The sequence below is a fragment of the Cervus elaphus genome, chromosome 27 (genome assembly GCF_910594005.1).
Source record: "Cervus elaphus chromosome 27, mCerEla1.1, whole genome shotgun sequence".
In the NCBI taxonomy this organism is placed as follows: domain Eukaryota; kingdom Metazoa; phylum Chordata; class Mammalia; order Artiodactyla; family Cervidae; genus Cervus; species Cervus elaphus.
In genome coordinates this window covers 63,766,805-63,778,951 of record NC_057841.1, presented here as the reverse complement: position 1 = coordinate 63,778,951, position 12,147 = coordinate 63,766,805, and the positions used below count along the sequence as shown (strand labels likewise).

At 44.3% G+C, this 12,147-nt stretch overlaps 1 protein-coding gene across 1 annotated transcript; it reads left to right on the top strand.

Annotated features, from left to right (window-relative positions):
* The first annotated feature begins 714 nt into the window (after positions 1 to 714).
* Positions 715 to 8,478, top strand: LOC122685012 (serpin B3-like). The gene is made up of 8 exons (XM_043889642.1): positions 715 to 875; positions 1,504 to 1,693; positions 2,290 to 2,346; positions 4,062 to 4,190; positions 4,523 to 4,640; positions 5,679 to 5,824; positions 6,120 to 6,275; positions 7,641 to 8,478. Exons 2-8 carry the CDS (start codon positions 1,529 to 1,531, stop codon positions 8,043 to 8,045), a joined length of 1,176 nt encoding a protein of 391 aa, XP_043745577.1. The 5' UTR covers positions 715 to 875; positions 1,504 to 1,528; the 3' UTR covers positions 8,046 to 8,478.
* Positions 8,479 to 12,147: the final 3,669 nt, after the last annotated feature.

The following is a 12,147-nucleotide window of genomic DNA, read 5'->3' as shown; positions in this document are numbered from 1 at the left end:
TTTACAGGCATTTGACTCTGTCCTCCTGAGCATGAATCAGATTGGTGTGCTACAGAGCAGGATGACCGAGCAATGTCTTTATAATGGACCTCAATTTATTTTTCTGATACATCTTTGTGTAAGAATGTGAAAACTGCCCCCCAAATGGCCTCTGTTTATTTACATCTTGCTCCTCCTGAGAGCAGGCGACTCTGCAGGAAAATGAGCTTCCCTTTGACATTAGAACTCAGGAACCAGCCGGGTGGCTGTCAGGAGGATGGGGTCACAGGGAGGACCGCAGCCAAGGTCCCGCTTTTAGGGGAAGGCAAGTGATACCTATTCTCCACACATGGTGAGACACTTTGCCAGTATGTCTTAAGCTGAGAATTCGAAATATTTTCCTAGTTATGCAGAATAATTCTCAAGGACATCGTCAGGTTGGACCAGCTCTCAGAGCATAAAATAGAAAATGTAAGCTATTTAATCATTTTTGTTAGAAGCGGTCTTAAGGACAATTCAACATGTGAGAGAAGACAGATTTTTATGGGTTATGTCTGTTTGGAAATAGTAGCTCAAGGGATGTGAAGAAGTCGGAGCTTAACTACTGTCAGTGGTCTTAGACACCAACAGGTATTTCACATGAGCTGGTGGTTGCAGTTCTCGGTTTCTTCTGGGGATGAGAAGGAAGTACAGGAATTGGACAATAATCTAATCTTCACTCACAGAGACTGTGCTTATGAAGGTGACAGTACCTGGTGAAGAAATCGGAAGTTGATCTACTTGAAATACCAGCTGCTTTGAGGCACTGGAGGCGGCTAGAGAGGGATATATTCAGGGCTGAGCGCTCCCGTCACACAGGCTTGCAGACTGCCTGCCCAGCTCCTCCAGGAACACGGGTAAGTGCTTCCAGAAGCTCTGTGTAACTCCATGAATCCTTTCTGAAAACAATAAGGATTATGGTCTTTTCTTATCCTGCTTCTATTAATATTTCTTTGGTATGGTGGTACTTCACTTATTCTGCCAGAGCAAAAGTAAAACACCTTTTTCTCCTGATTTAGTTCTTAGATTATTTATTTATTTCCCAAAAAACCTTGCTTCTTTGGAAGCACATGTGATCAGGGGTAAGATGTCCAAGACCCACAAATCTTTCAAGTAAGATCCTTCTATAAAGGAAGGTGCCTAACAGGAGATGGCTGAATGTTACCACATCAGTCTTTGCCTGGTGTCTGTTATAAACCATTTTTTACCCAGCCTTAATGCAATCACTAAGGAGGAAAAGATAAAGATATTCTATTACTTTTTCACAAATTTTCTTTAAAGACTAATTTCAATAGTCCTCTAATTAAGAAATGCATACCAGTTCATTTTAAAAGGCTTGAAAAGTAAGAAGAGGAGAAATGTTGATTGCCAGAATCGCGCAACCCACATATACAGCATTAAAAAAAAAAAAAAAACTTATTACAGTATTACAGACTAACCTCCCTTCATTAGAGTGATTATAAAATGCATCTGATGCTCTTCCAGGACTTCCAGACCACATCTGGCCGCCATGAGTTCCCTCGGTGAAGCAATCATCCACCTTGCAATCGATCTGTTCCACCAGATCAGAAAATCAGAGAAGGAAAACATCTTCCTGTCCCCTTTCAGTATCTCGTCAGCCTTAGCCATGACTTACTTAGGGGCCCGAGAAAACACCGCATCAGAAATGCAGAAGGTAGGTGGCAGCTGCCTTTCCGTCACAGGTTTGCATGGTTTGTCTGCTGGCTGGAGTGCAGATGACCACAGGTCGGGCTGTCCCCGGGGTCCCACGGGAAGCTCAAGCAGCCCCACAACTGGGTGGGCACAGAGAGGGGCACACACTCTCCCGCAGGGCTCCCCACTGCCTTCCTGTGCCTGGACTTCCTCTGGGGGCTGGGATGACCCCCTATAATCGCCCAACAACCAGAGGTGAGGCTTTAATGAAAGGCTTTAATGAAAGAAGTGAGGCACTGACTAAAATCCATGGGATGCATCTTTACATGGTTCCTCAACAATATATGAATAACGAGACACGATTCTTTAAAGTGGATAGCAGCCAAGCATCTTTGTGTTTTCCACACACAGATTGTGTTTTTTAAGGATGAAACCTTTCACTGAACATTTCTGTGTTCTTTTTTTTGTTTCTTTTTGAGTTTGTTTCTGTGAGGGGCATTTATTTGGTATATAGTCTTGTTTGTGTGTATTCTTTTCTCCTTCCATTGTTTCTTTTTTACTTACTCTGATGTGTATAGTTCGTTACAGACTCCTTGTCCCACTCCCTGTCTTCTCCAGGTCCTTCACTTCAATGAAATCACAGAGAACCCAAGAGGAAGAGCTACAAGAAATCTCGTGAGTCAGACAGCATTGGATGTAGAGGAGGTCATATGTCCCCGAGGGTCATAGTTCAAACTGGGGATTTCAGATAAACTGGGAAAAGTCCATTTTTAGAGGTCATGCTGGGCAAGATAGACTGGAGAGAGTTGTTTCTCAGTTCACGTGTGTGTGCGTGTGTGAAATCATTCAGTTATGTCCTACTCTTTGTGACCCCATGGACTGTAGCCCACCAGCCCCCTCTGTCCATGGGAATCTCCAGGCAAGAAGACTGCAGTGGGTTGCCGTGCCCTCCTCCGAGGGATCTTCCCGCCCCAGGGATTGAACCAGCATCTCTCATGTCTCCTGCTTCAGCACACAGGTTCTTTAGCACTGGCACTGCCTGGAAAGCCCTCTCATTTCACATGACATACTTATTTGCTTCCCTGGTGGCTCAGATGGCAAAGCATTTGCCTGCAATGAGGGAGACCTGGGTTCGATCCCTGGGTCGGGAAGATCCCCTGGAGAAGGAAATGGCAACCCACTCCAGTGTTCTTGCCTGAAAAATTCCATGGACGGAGGAGCCTGGTGGGCTACAGTCCGTGGGGTCACAGAGTCGGACACGACTGAACAGCTTCACTTCACTTCCCTTCACTTATTTACTTCACATCTTTGTTTTTCTGAAAGTAGAGAAGCATATGCTTAAAATCAGGGGCTCTGAAACCTGAAGGAGCTTCAAATAGTGGTCTGCTGTTCAGGAATGAGGAACATGGCAAAAATACGACGGCTCTCAGCCACAATGACTTCATCCCAATTAGCCAGGAGCAATAAAAGGTTTGCTGCATCGCATGCAAATACATTCAAATAGGACAGCAGGGCCAGGGTATGGAAACTCTAATAAAGGTTATATATTATTATTATAGAATAAAAATAAGTATGTTAATCACAGTATGTTGCTACAATTATATACTTTTAATTAACTCTTAAGTTAGATTAAGAGCAATAAGCATATGATCAAGTGTATTTTGGAGTATTTTGGAAAATGAATGAGAGCTACCGTTTATCTAAATAGTCTAAAACTCTTAGCCAGAAAGTGAGAGATTCTGAATTGAGACAAGCCTACGTTGAAAAAGTTATCTGTATCTCCTTGGAGAAGTTTCTTAGCTCTCTGAGCTCTCCTGTTTTCATGGGAATGGCACTGAAGACTTAGAGATGCCGAGGGACAGCTGTTCCCAGTCTGTCTGGCTCCCACTGTTCCTACACTGGGAAGTGTGGCTGTCACAGCGAAGAACCACAGATCACAGTCAACAGGTCTTAGAAGGTAATCCCTCAAAGGGATATAACAGGGCATCAAATCACAACATAGGACAATATACAGATTTCATGTTCTCACACAGCTGATGACTGTTAGAAGTTCTCCATGGCTCTAGCCCTCCAGGAGCTTACGTTTAGCCAAGACCTTTCCGCTAACCATTGGAGACAACTGAGATACAATGCGGTAATGGAATGCTGATGCATCTCTAGTTCAACAGAGAGAAGCTTGGAGTGTGTTAGAGCAGGAAGAGAGAGTTACCTGGAAGATTTACTGTAAAGATTAGGAAGGCTAATCCCAGTAACACAGGCCAGTTAGGAGAAATAACCACAAACATCATCCCTGGGGATGCCACCCTCTAGACAGGGATATAACAGACCTCTGAAGGTATAGTGTTTACATTGACAGAGAATCCATTGAGCTCAATTTTTGACGTTTGAAGGTTGAAAAGCCAGGAAAAGTTCATCATCACTTTCAAAAGCTTCTGACGGCATTAAAGAAATCCACTGATGCCTATGAGCTGAGTGTTGCCAACAGGCTCTATGGAGAAAAGGAGTTTCCATTTCTCCGGGTGAGTTTCCTGGTCTGTCACACCTTTAGTCTTCATCCCGGGTCCTTGGGCCCCATCTCCTAATGGAGGGGGTGGGGGGGGCGGGCAGGGAGGGAGCAGAGGAGCCTGGGGACCCACACGGGGCATTTCTTCCAGGGGCGCCGGGCTCCCTGACCACACCCTACCCGCTGCAGTGTCCCAGAGGCTGATAGCACACCAATGAGGTGGGGCTATGGATTGGCCTATGAACTCTGCTTGATCAGGATTTAACACAATTTAATTTATTTGGAAATACCTGCATAGTTACTGATAAATTACTTTTCATTCCTCCTTTCTTCCTGCTCATGTCATAGGAATACATGGATAATGTTAAGAAATTTTATCTAGCCAGTGTGGAATCTGCTGATTTTAAAAATGCTGCAGAGGAAAGTCGAAAGATGATTAATTCCTGGGTGGAGAGCCAAACCAATGGTAGGTTATGAGAGAGTCACCCATTAAAATCACTGTTGCGTCCCCGCTGTGTGTGAACACAGGGCTCGAGATTGCAGAGGGTGGGGAGGCCCTGCAAGGGGTGGACGGTCCACGTCACCGAGGAGAGAAACGGGCGGGGGGCTCCCAGGACCAGCCCCCTGCAGGCACAGCTGAGTCTGGTTGACAGTGTCTTTGTGGATCCCAAGTCTCTGCTCAGACTTCAGGTTGATTCATAAGTTTTTCTTTTAATTAGAGGCTTAACTTCTGGGTTATGATCCCTAAGAGAAGATATTAGAAAGGGTCCCTTTGTTAATTGGGAAACAACATTCTCCTCTCCAAACCACCCTTTTTGAATAAATGACCACATGCAGGAGGAGGTTCCTGGCCCACGTCCCCCTCCCACAGGATGTCACAGGTGTCCTCCCCACCCAGAGAGGGGGCTGGACAACGTCTCCATCCCATGAGCCACATCCTACCTCCCTTCTGAAATATAGTCTTAACCTACAGCAGCTCAACATGGAGAATGAAGAAGACTCCTCAGGGAATGTTGTCTGCCTTGTGCTCTAGATTACTGGGTGCATATTGGTTGTCCAGAAGAATATTCTGGCTACTTCTTTGGAATATTGAGCTCAACTTTCAAATGACAGAGAGACAGTAAGGAAGGAAGAAAAGGAGAATGAACACAGGGTGGAGGAAACAGGAAAGGGCACGCAGGGAGGCAGTGAGGGAGGGATGCAGAAAATTTGACTTGTGGAAACCTTATCTAAACTCAGTTCATCAGGATTCCTTGTGAGGTGACTGATGTCCCCACACACACAGACTGAACACCTTCCCAGTCAGGAGCAGGGGTGTCTCCATGAGGGCAACTCCATCAGGCTGGGGCCATGAGCAAAGCCTCACCTGGTGAACCACTGGGCATGGAGTCCCTCATGGGCTGACGTGTGTGAATATTTGATCATCACTTGCAACTTTCTAACCATCTTCCAGACAAACCACTCCTACCTTTCATGACAGACTTTTGATTTTCTGACTTTGCAGAAAAAATCAAAGATCTGTTTCCCAAAGACTCTCTACTCGACAGCACTACTGCTCTGGTTCTGGTGAACGCTGTCTATTTCAAAGGGCAGTGGAACCAGGAATTTAAGAAAGAAAATACTGTGGAGGAAAAGTTTTGGCTGAACAAGGTATTGTCTGTAATTAATTTTTAATCATGTAACATAGCTCTGTGTGCAATGTGAAAGTTAAATACATATTTGATCATTTCTTCTATAACTGCTAGTAGAAGTAGGATCTATCGAGGCTGTCTTTTTTTCTCTTTATTTAGTTGGTAATAGTTGAAGAAACTCTTGTCTCTAATTCACAGATTTCCCACACCATCTCTTAGAAGGAAGATGAGTTTGGTATCTCAGTAAGATTATCTTTTTTTTTCTTTTGGACTAATGCCCATTTAACATTTTTTGCCACATGAATTTATTGCAGGATACAAGCAAACCTGTGCACATGATGAAACAAGCCAATCATTTCAATTTTGTGTCACTGGAGGACGTGCAAGCCAAGATCCTGGAAATACCGTACAAAGGCGATGAGCTAAGCATGATGGTGCTGCTGCCCAATGAAGTAGATGGTCTGCAGGAGGTAAAACCCGGCAGCTATGACTCTTCATGCTGTTGCTTAAATTGCTGGTGACACAGGGCCTGTGTGGGCTGTTCACGGAAGCAGTGCTCACAGAATGCTAGTGATACGCCGTTAAAGCAAAGTATTAGAGTGTGTTACTTCTTCTCTGTGTTGAGTCTAATGGAAAATCATGAAGGCGAACTTGGCATCCTGTCACTTTCCAAAAAAATAAACCTTCCAGTGTGACATGGAAGAATATGTAGAAAATCTTAACTTCACAGGCCCAGTAATATTCTGAGAAAACTAGAATATCAGTTCAAAAAATAATATGCTTGGCTCACACGTTAATATTTTACAACCATCAAAACCTCACCTATTCCAGTCTATTCATTTGAAGACAGGGGAAACTAAGAGTCAAATAGATGACTCATGGAAAATATATGCAAATTCACACATGAACAAAATCAAACAAAGTAAAACAATGCTGAGCTCCATTCTGCAGACTGAATCACATGCTTCGTAGAGACAAGACAAACCAACCTATCTTGATGCTCACTTTCTATTTAGAAGTATTCTCTCAGAGTTATTTGGAGCCTCTTTGCTGGGAATTTTAAAAAAAGTGAATCTTCCTTTTAGCATTGTTATATTGGTTGAAGATAATTTGTAAAGAAACCAATAACAATATCTGGCATATAAAAGTCATACCATAAATGGCCATCTGCAATTACTATAATAGCCAATGATGCTGAATTTGCAGTGAACTTGCCACACATTAAATATATATGCAGTAGCTTAGGGACTAACACACAATGCTTAAAAATATTAATTAAGTAAACACATACACTGAATCTCTACTTAATGGTGGTATTATGTAACAATTTAAACTTGATTAGAGAAAGACATCTATACAGGAAAAGTTTTCAAATAGGTCAAGTAAGTAAAAGGAATAATAATGGGTTGTACACTATAATTATATCATGCAAAAAACTATGCACAAAAAGACAGTAACAAGACAAGACTATTTGAAAATGAAACATGTAGTGCTCTGGCAACTTAAGAAGTGAAGCTATATAGTTCATCTTTTACAAAATAAATGTATTTAATGGTTCTGCTGTTATATATGGGTATATATACACATATATATACAGAAGGCTCAGTTTATCACATAAATATTACAAAATTCAGCTTATAATATATAATGAGATTACATGCAATACATAAATATTATATGTATATAGTATAGTAAGTTTATATGTATAATATAACTGAATCTCCTGTATTCATGTTTACTGTTAAAATAAAGCTTTTCCATACATTTCAATCCAAGGTTGGTGGGCTCCATGACCACTGAGAATCCTGACAGTTGTTCCTTTCCCACTGTTACAGCTTGAAGATCAGCTCACTGCTGAGAAGTTAATAGAGTGGACGAGCCCACAGAATCTGGGGAAGACACAAGTGGATTTATACCTGCCTCGGTTTAAAGTGGAAGAGAGCTATGACCTCGTGCCCACACTGAAAGCCCTGGGGATGGTGGACGCCTTCAATGACAGGGCTGCCGACTTCTCGGGCATGACTGGGAGACGTGATCTGGTGGTGTCGAAGGTCGTCCACAAGTGCTTTGTGGAGGTGACCGAGGAGGGCACGGAGGCCACAGCTGCTTCCGGCGTAGAAATTACTGTAAGAGCAGGAAGAAATTCTGAGAGTTTCCGCTGCGATCACCCCTTCCTGTTCCTCATCAAGCACATCAAGACCAACAGCATCCTCTTCTGGGGCCGAGTCTCTTCCCCTTAGACGTCCTTGGCCAGCGGCCACACTCGGGGACGTTCAGAGAGCTGTTCCCCGAGCTTGAATGCTGGTGTAACAATCTCCTTGGATTTATTTTCCTTTCCAACCTTATAGTCATCTCTAAGAATATAATCGCTGAAAGAGCATGTCTGTCCTTCTCCCTCTTTTCACAAACGCATGTAAACCTACTCTGTTTCCTCATGGAAACTCCCATTTGGACAAAATGTTCAACATATGATAAAAGGATATGTCAATATTATATCTTCACCTAACTTTGAAATAATATATCTGCTGTTTCAAAAATCACATCTATTTTTCAAGTCTACTCAGCTAGACCTCCACATTTATTTGCGTTTAAGTGATATGGGGGACGCTTACAAGCTGAAAATGTTTGCTCTTAAGAAACAGGTGATCAATAAAACAGTACTTTTTCAGTTTACTTGGTGTTTTTCTTTTTCTTCCTTGTTTCTTTTCAACGAAGTGCACATTGGAAAGATAATTTGGAAACATATGAATTTATTTAAAAAAAAAATTCAAAACCAGAGTGGAGCATGATAAGCCTGAAGAAGTAGGCTGGAACCAGAATGTGAAAGGATTATAGCCCAGGTTAAGATCTGGCCGCCTCAAATATTGGAAGGAAAGTGAAGCAAGGAAAATTCTCGTACCTTACGGGTGGGGTACAAGACAGTGTGACTTTGGGCTTCCCAGGTGGTGCAGCAGTAAAGAAGCCACCTGCAAATGCAAGAAACGCAAGGGACGTGGGTTTGATCCCTGGGTCAGGAAGATCCCCTGGAGGAGGAAATGGCAATCCACTCCAGTGTTCTTGCCTGGAGAATCCCATGGACAGAGGAGCCTGGCGGGCTACAGTCCGTGGGGTCACAAAGAGTTGGACATGACTGAACACCTGAGCATGCAATCTTAACTTGGAAGTGAAAACAAATAGCACCGAGTGGGACCTTCCTGGTCACCAAATCCTTTTCTTGTCCCAGTTTGTTACTCATAAGAAAAAGGTTTTAGTCTCCTAGGTTTTCCTGAGTACCAAAGTGAAAGTCGCTCAGTTGTGTCTGACTCTTTGTGACCTATAGACTATACACTCCATGGAATTCTCCAGGCCAGAATACTGGAGTGGGTAGCCTTTCCCTTCTTCAGGTGATGTTCCCAATCCAGGGATCGAACCCAGATCTCCCGCATTGCAGGCAGGTTCTTTACCAGCTGAGCCACAAGGCAAGTCCAACAATACTGAAGTGGGTAGCCTATCCCTTCTCCAGGGGATCTTCCCGACCCAGGAATTGAACTGGGGTCTCCTGCACTGCAGGCAGAATTTTGACCAACTGAGCTATGAGGGAAGCCCTTGAGTACCAAAGGGCAGATTCAAACAGTTGCTAATCAGGCAAGGGAGGAAATGCAGAAACAAAGGAGGAACAATTAAGAAACTATAGCGCAACTTTAAGGTGGGATCCTGGTTCCCCCTCAAGGGATATAACATGTTTGAGCTTTTCTGCAGGATCTAAGCCCCCCCTCCCAAGTGGAGGATGGTAACTTCCTTCTGGCTGAGCAAACTTTTCCTAGAGCACCACCCTGCTAACAACCAACTGGAAGAGAATCTTCTGCCCTGCAGCGCTCACCCCAAATTTTGCTTATAAAAAGTCCTCCCTCCAAATCATCGGAGAGTTCAGAGTTTTTTGGGTTTTTGTTTTTTTAGCACAAGCCATTCATTCTCCTTGCTTAGTCCTGCAATAAACCTTTCTCTGCTCCAATCTCTGATGTTTCAGTTTGTTTGACCTCTCTACAGGGGGCACACAAACTTGTTTGACTCAGACAGTAAAGAATCTGCCTGCAATGCAGGAGACTCGGGTTCAATCCCTGAGTCAGGAAGATCCCCTGGAGTAGGAAATGGCAACCCAGTCCAGTATTCTTCCATGGAAAATTTCATGGATGGAAGAACCTGGCGGTGTACCGTCCATGGGTTGGTAAAAAAGTTGGATACGACTGAGCAATTGATACACAAACTCACACAAAAGGATAGAAACTGTCAGACTATATTTAAAAAGCAAGACCCGGTGTAATAAAGATTCTGACTTATTTTTGATAATTGACTATTGACAACATCCTGTGGTTTAGTCGCTCAGTCGTGTGACTCTTTGTGACCCCACGGACTGTAGCCCGCCAGGTTCCTCTGTCCACGGCACTCTCCAGGCAAGAACACTGGAGAGGAGTGCCATTGCCTTCTCCTGACAACATTCTAGTCCCACCCCTTTTTGTTTCCCTCTAACCCGCCCCCCAACTCCCCACCCGCCCCCCAGCCCCCAGCCCCCAGCCCCACCCCCCACCCACACAACACTAAGCCAGCTGACGAGGAAAGGCCTGGAGCTCCCTCCCCCGGTACCTGCAGGAAGTGCAAGCCAAGCAAGCCCAGCCGAGCCCAGGAGCCCTTCCCCGGCCCAGCTCCTCACCACGGTCAAGCCCTCCAGGGTCTCGGCAGCCCGGAACCCTGCCGCAGGCTCCCCAGAAGCCTCATTACACGAGGAATTAACATTCGTGGGGCAGGTGTGGAATCATTAATCTCAATATCCAACCCTTTTTTTTTTTGGTGGGGAGTCCATTTTACACCCATGGGATGACCACAACATCCCAGTCTATGATGTCTACTTAAAACAGAAAGCAGGACTTCCCTGGTGGACCAGTGGTTAAGAATCTGCCTACCAGTGCAGAGGACATGGGTTCGATCCCTGGTCCAGGAAGACCCCGCATGCTGGGGAGCTGCAGCTGCTGAGCCCCTGCACCCGAGAGCCTGTGCTCCACAGCCAGAGAAGTCACCGCCTGAGAAGCCCGAAAACCCCAACTGGAGAAAGCCGCGTGCAGCAACAAAGACCGGGAGCAGTCAAAACTAAATAAATAAATAAACAAATCTTTTTTAAAAACCTCACTTAAGAACACGTATAGGTTAACTGAAAAGATGGCAAAAGGCACAGCCTGCCACGCTGGCCATATGAAAGCCTAATTGGTTACATTATTATTAGGCAAATTAAACCGCAGGAGGGGGCTATTCTCAGGGATGCAGAGGTAGAGACATGTGATGGAAACAGATCAGGGGGCCAGAAGAGGGTCTAGAAGCAGACCGAGCGTGTGTACACGTCACGAAGATTCCAAGGCACTTAAATCACTGAGGGTGAATGCCGTCTTTTCAGAATACAAGTGAAGCTGGAATGATTGAATGTCCACATTAAAATTAATGAGCCACTGAAGAGGAAAAGTTAAAATTTTACATAACCTCCTTCTCCTGCTGCCTCTGTAACTCAGCTTGCCCCTTGCAAAGTCTGGATCACGTAGGTCACATAGTCTCAGATAGGAACTGGAGTTTATCTCACTCACCCTTGTCCTGCTCTTTGCAATTGCCCAGCCCCTGCAAACCTGCTTAGTTGTGCCTGTCCATGTAAAGACCAGGCATCCCCCTCCCCATCTTGACCACTGTTCCTGCGCGTGAAACCCCTTGGTTTAAACCAGCCTGTTCACAGATAGTGTTGCCACTACAGTCTGTCTATAAAAACTCTGTAATCCCTTTGTTCAGGGCTCAGAGCCTGGAGTGTTAACTCCTCTGGGCCTGCCGGACCTGAGTCCTCCAACTCTACAAGTGTGGTGCTTGGTTTCTCAAGTACTGGTTTCTGCAACACCACACGCATATTTCACAAAAATTAATTCAAACTAAATCATAGAACTGCCATATGACCCAGCAATCCCCCTGCTGGGCATACACACCGAGACAACCAGAATTGAAAGAGACTCATGTACCCCAATGTTCACCACAGCACTGTTTACAATAGCCAGGACATGGAAGCAACCTAGATGCCCATCAGCAGATGAATGGATAAGAAAGCTGTGGTACATATACACAATGGAATATTACTCAACCATTAAAAAGAATACATTTGAATCAGTTCTAATGAGGTGGATGAAACTGGAGCCCATTATACAGAGTGAAGTAAGCCAGAAAGAAAAAAACCAATACAGTATACTAAGGCATATATATGGAATTTAGAAAGATGGTAACAATAACCCTATATGTGAGACAGCAAAAGAGACACAGATGTATAAAACAGTCTTTTGGACT

What these genes read in the sequence shown, in the direction of transcription:
- LOC122685012 (XM_043889642.1), top strand. Translation starts at nt 1,529, where the DNA reads ATGAGTTCCCTCGGTGAAGCAATCATCCACCTTGCAATCGATCTGTTC. An exon ending in GGTGGAGAGCCAAACCAATG is followed by an intron (nt 4,641 to 5,678) that starts GTAGGTTATGAG and finishes CTGACTTTGCAG; the next exon opens with AAAAAATCAAAGATCTGTTT. An exon ending in AAGTAGATGGTCTGCAGGAG is followed by an intron (nt 6,276 to 7,640) that starts GTAAAACCCGGC and finishes CCACTGTTACAG; the next exon opens with CTTGAAGATCAGCTCACTGC.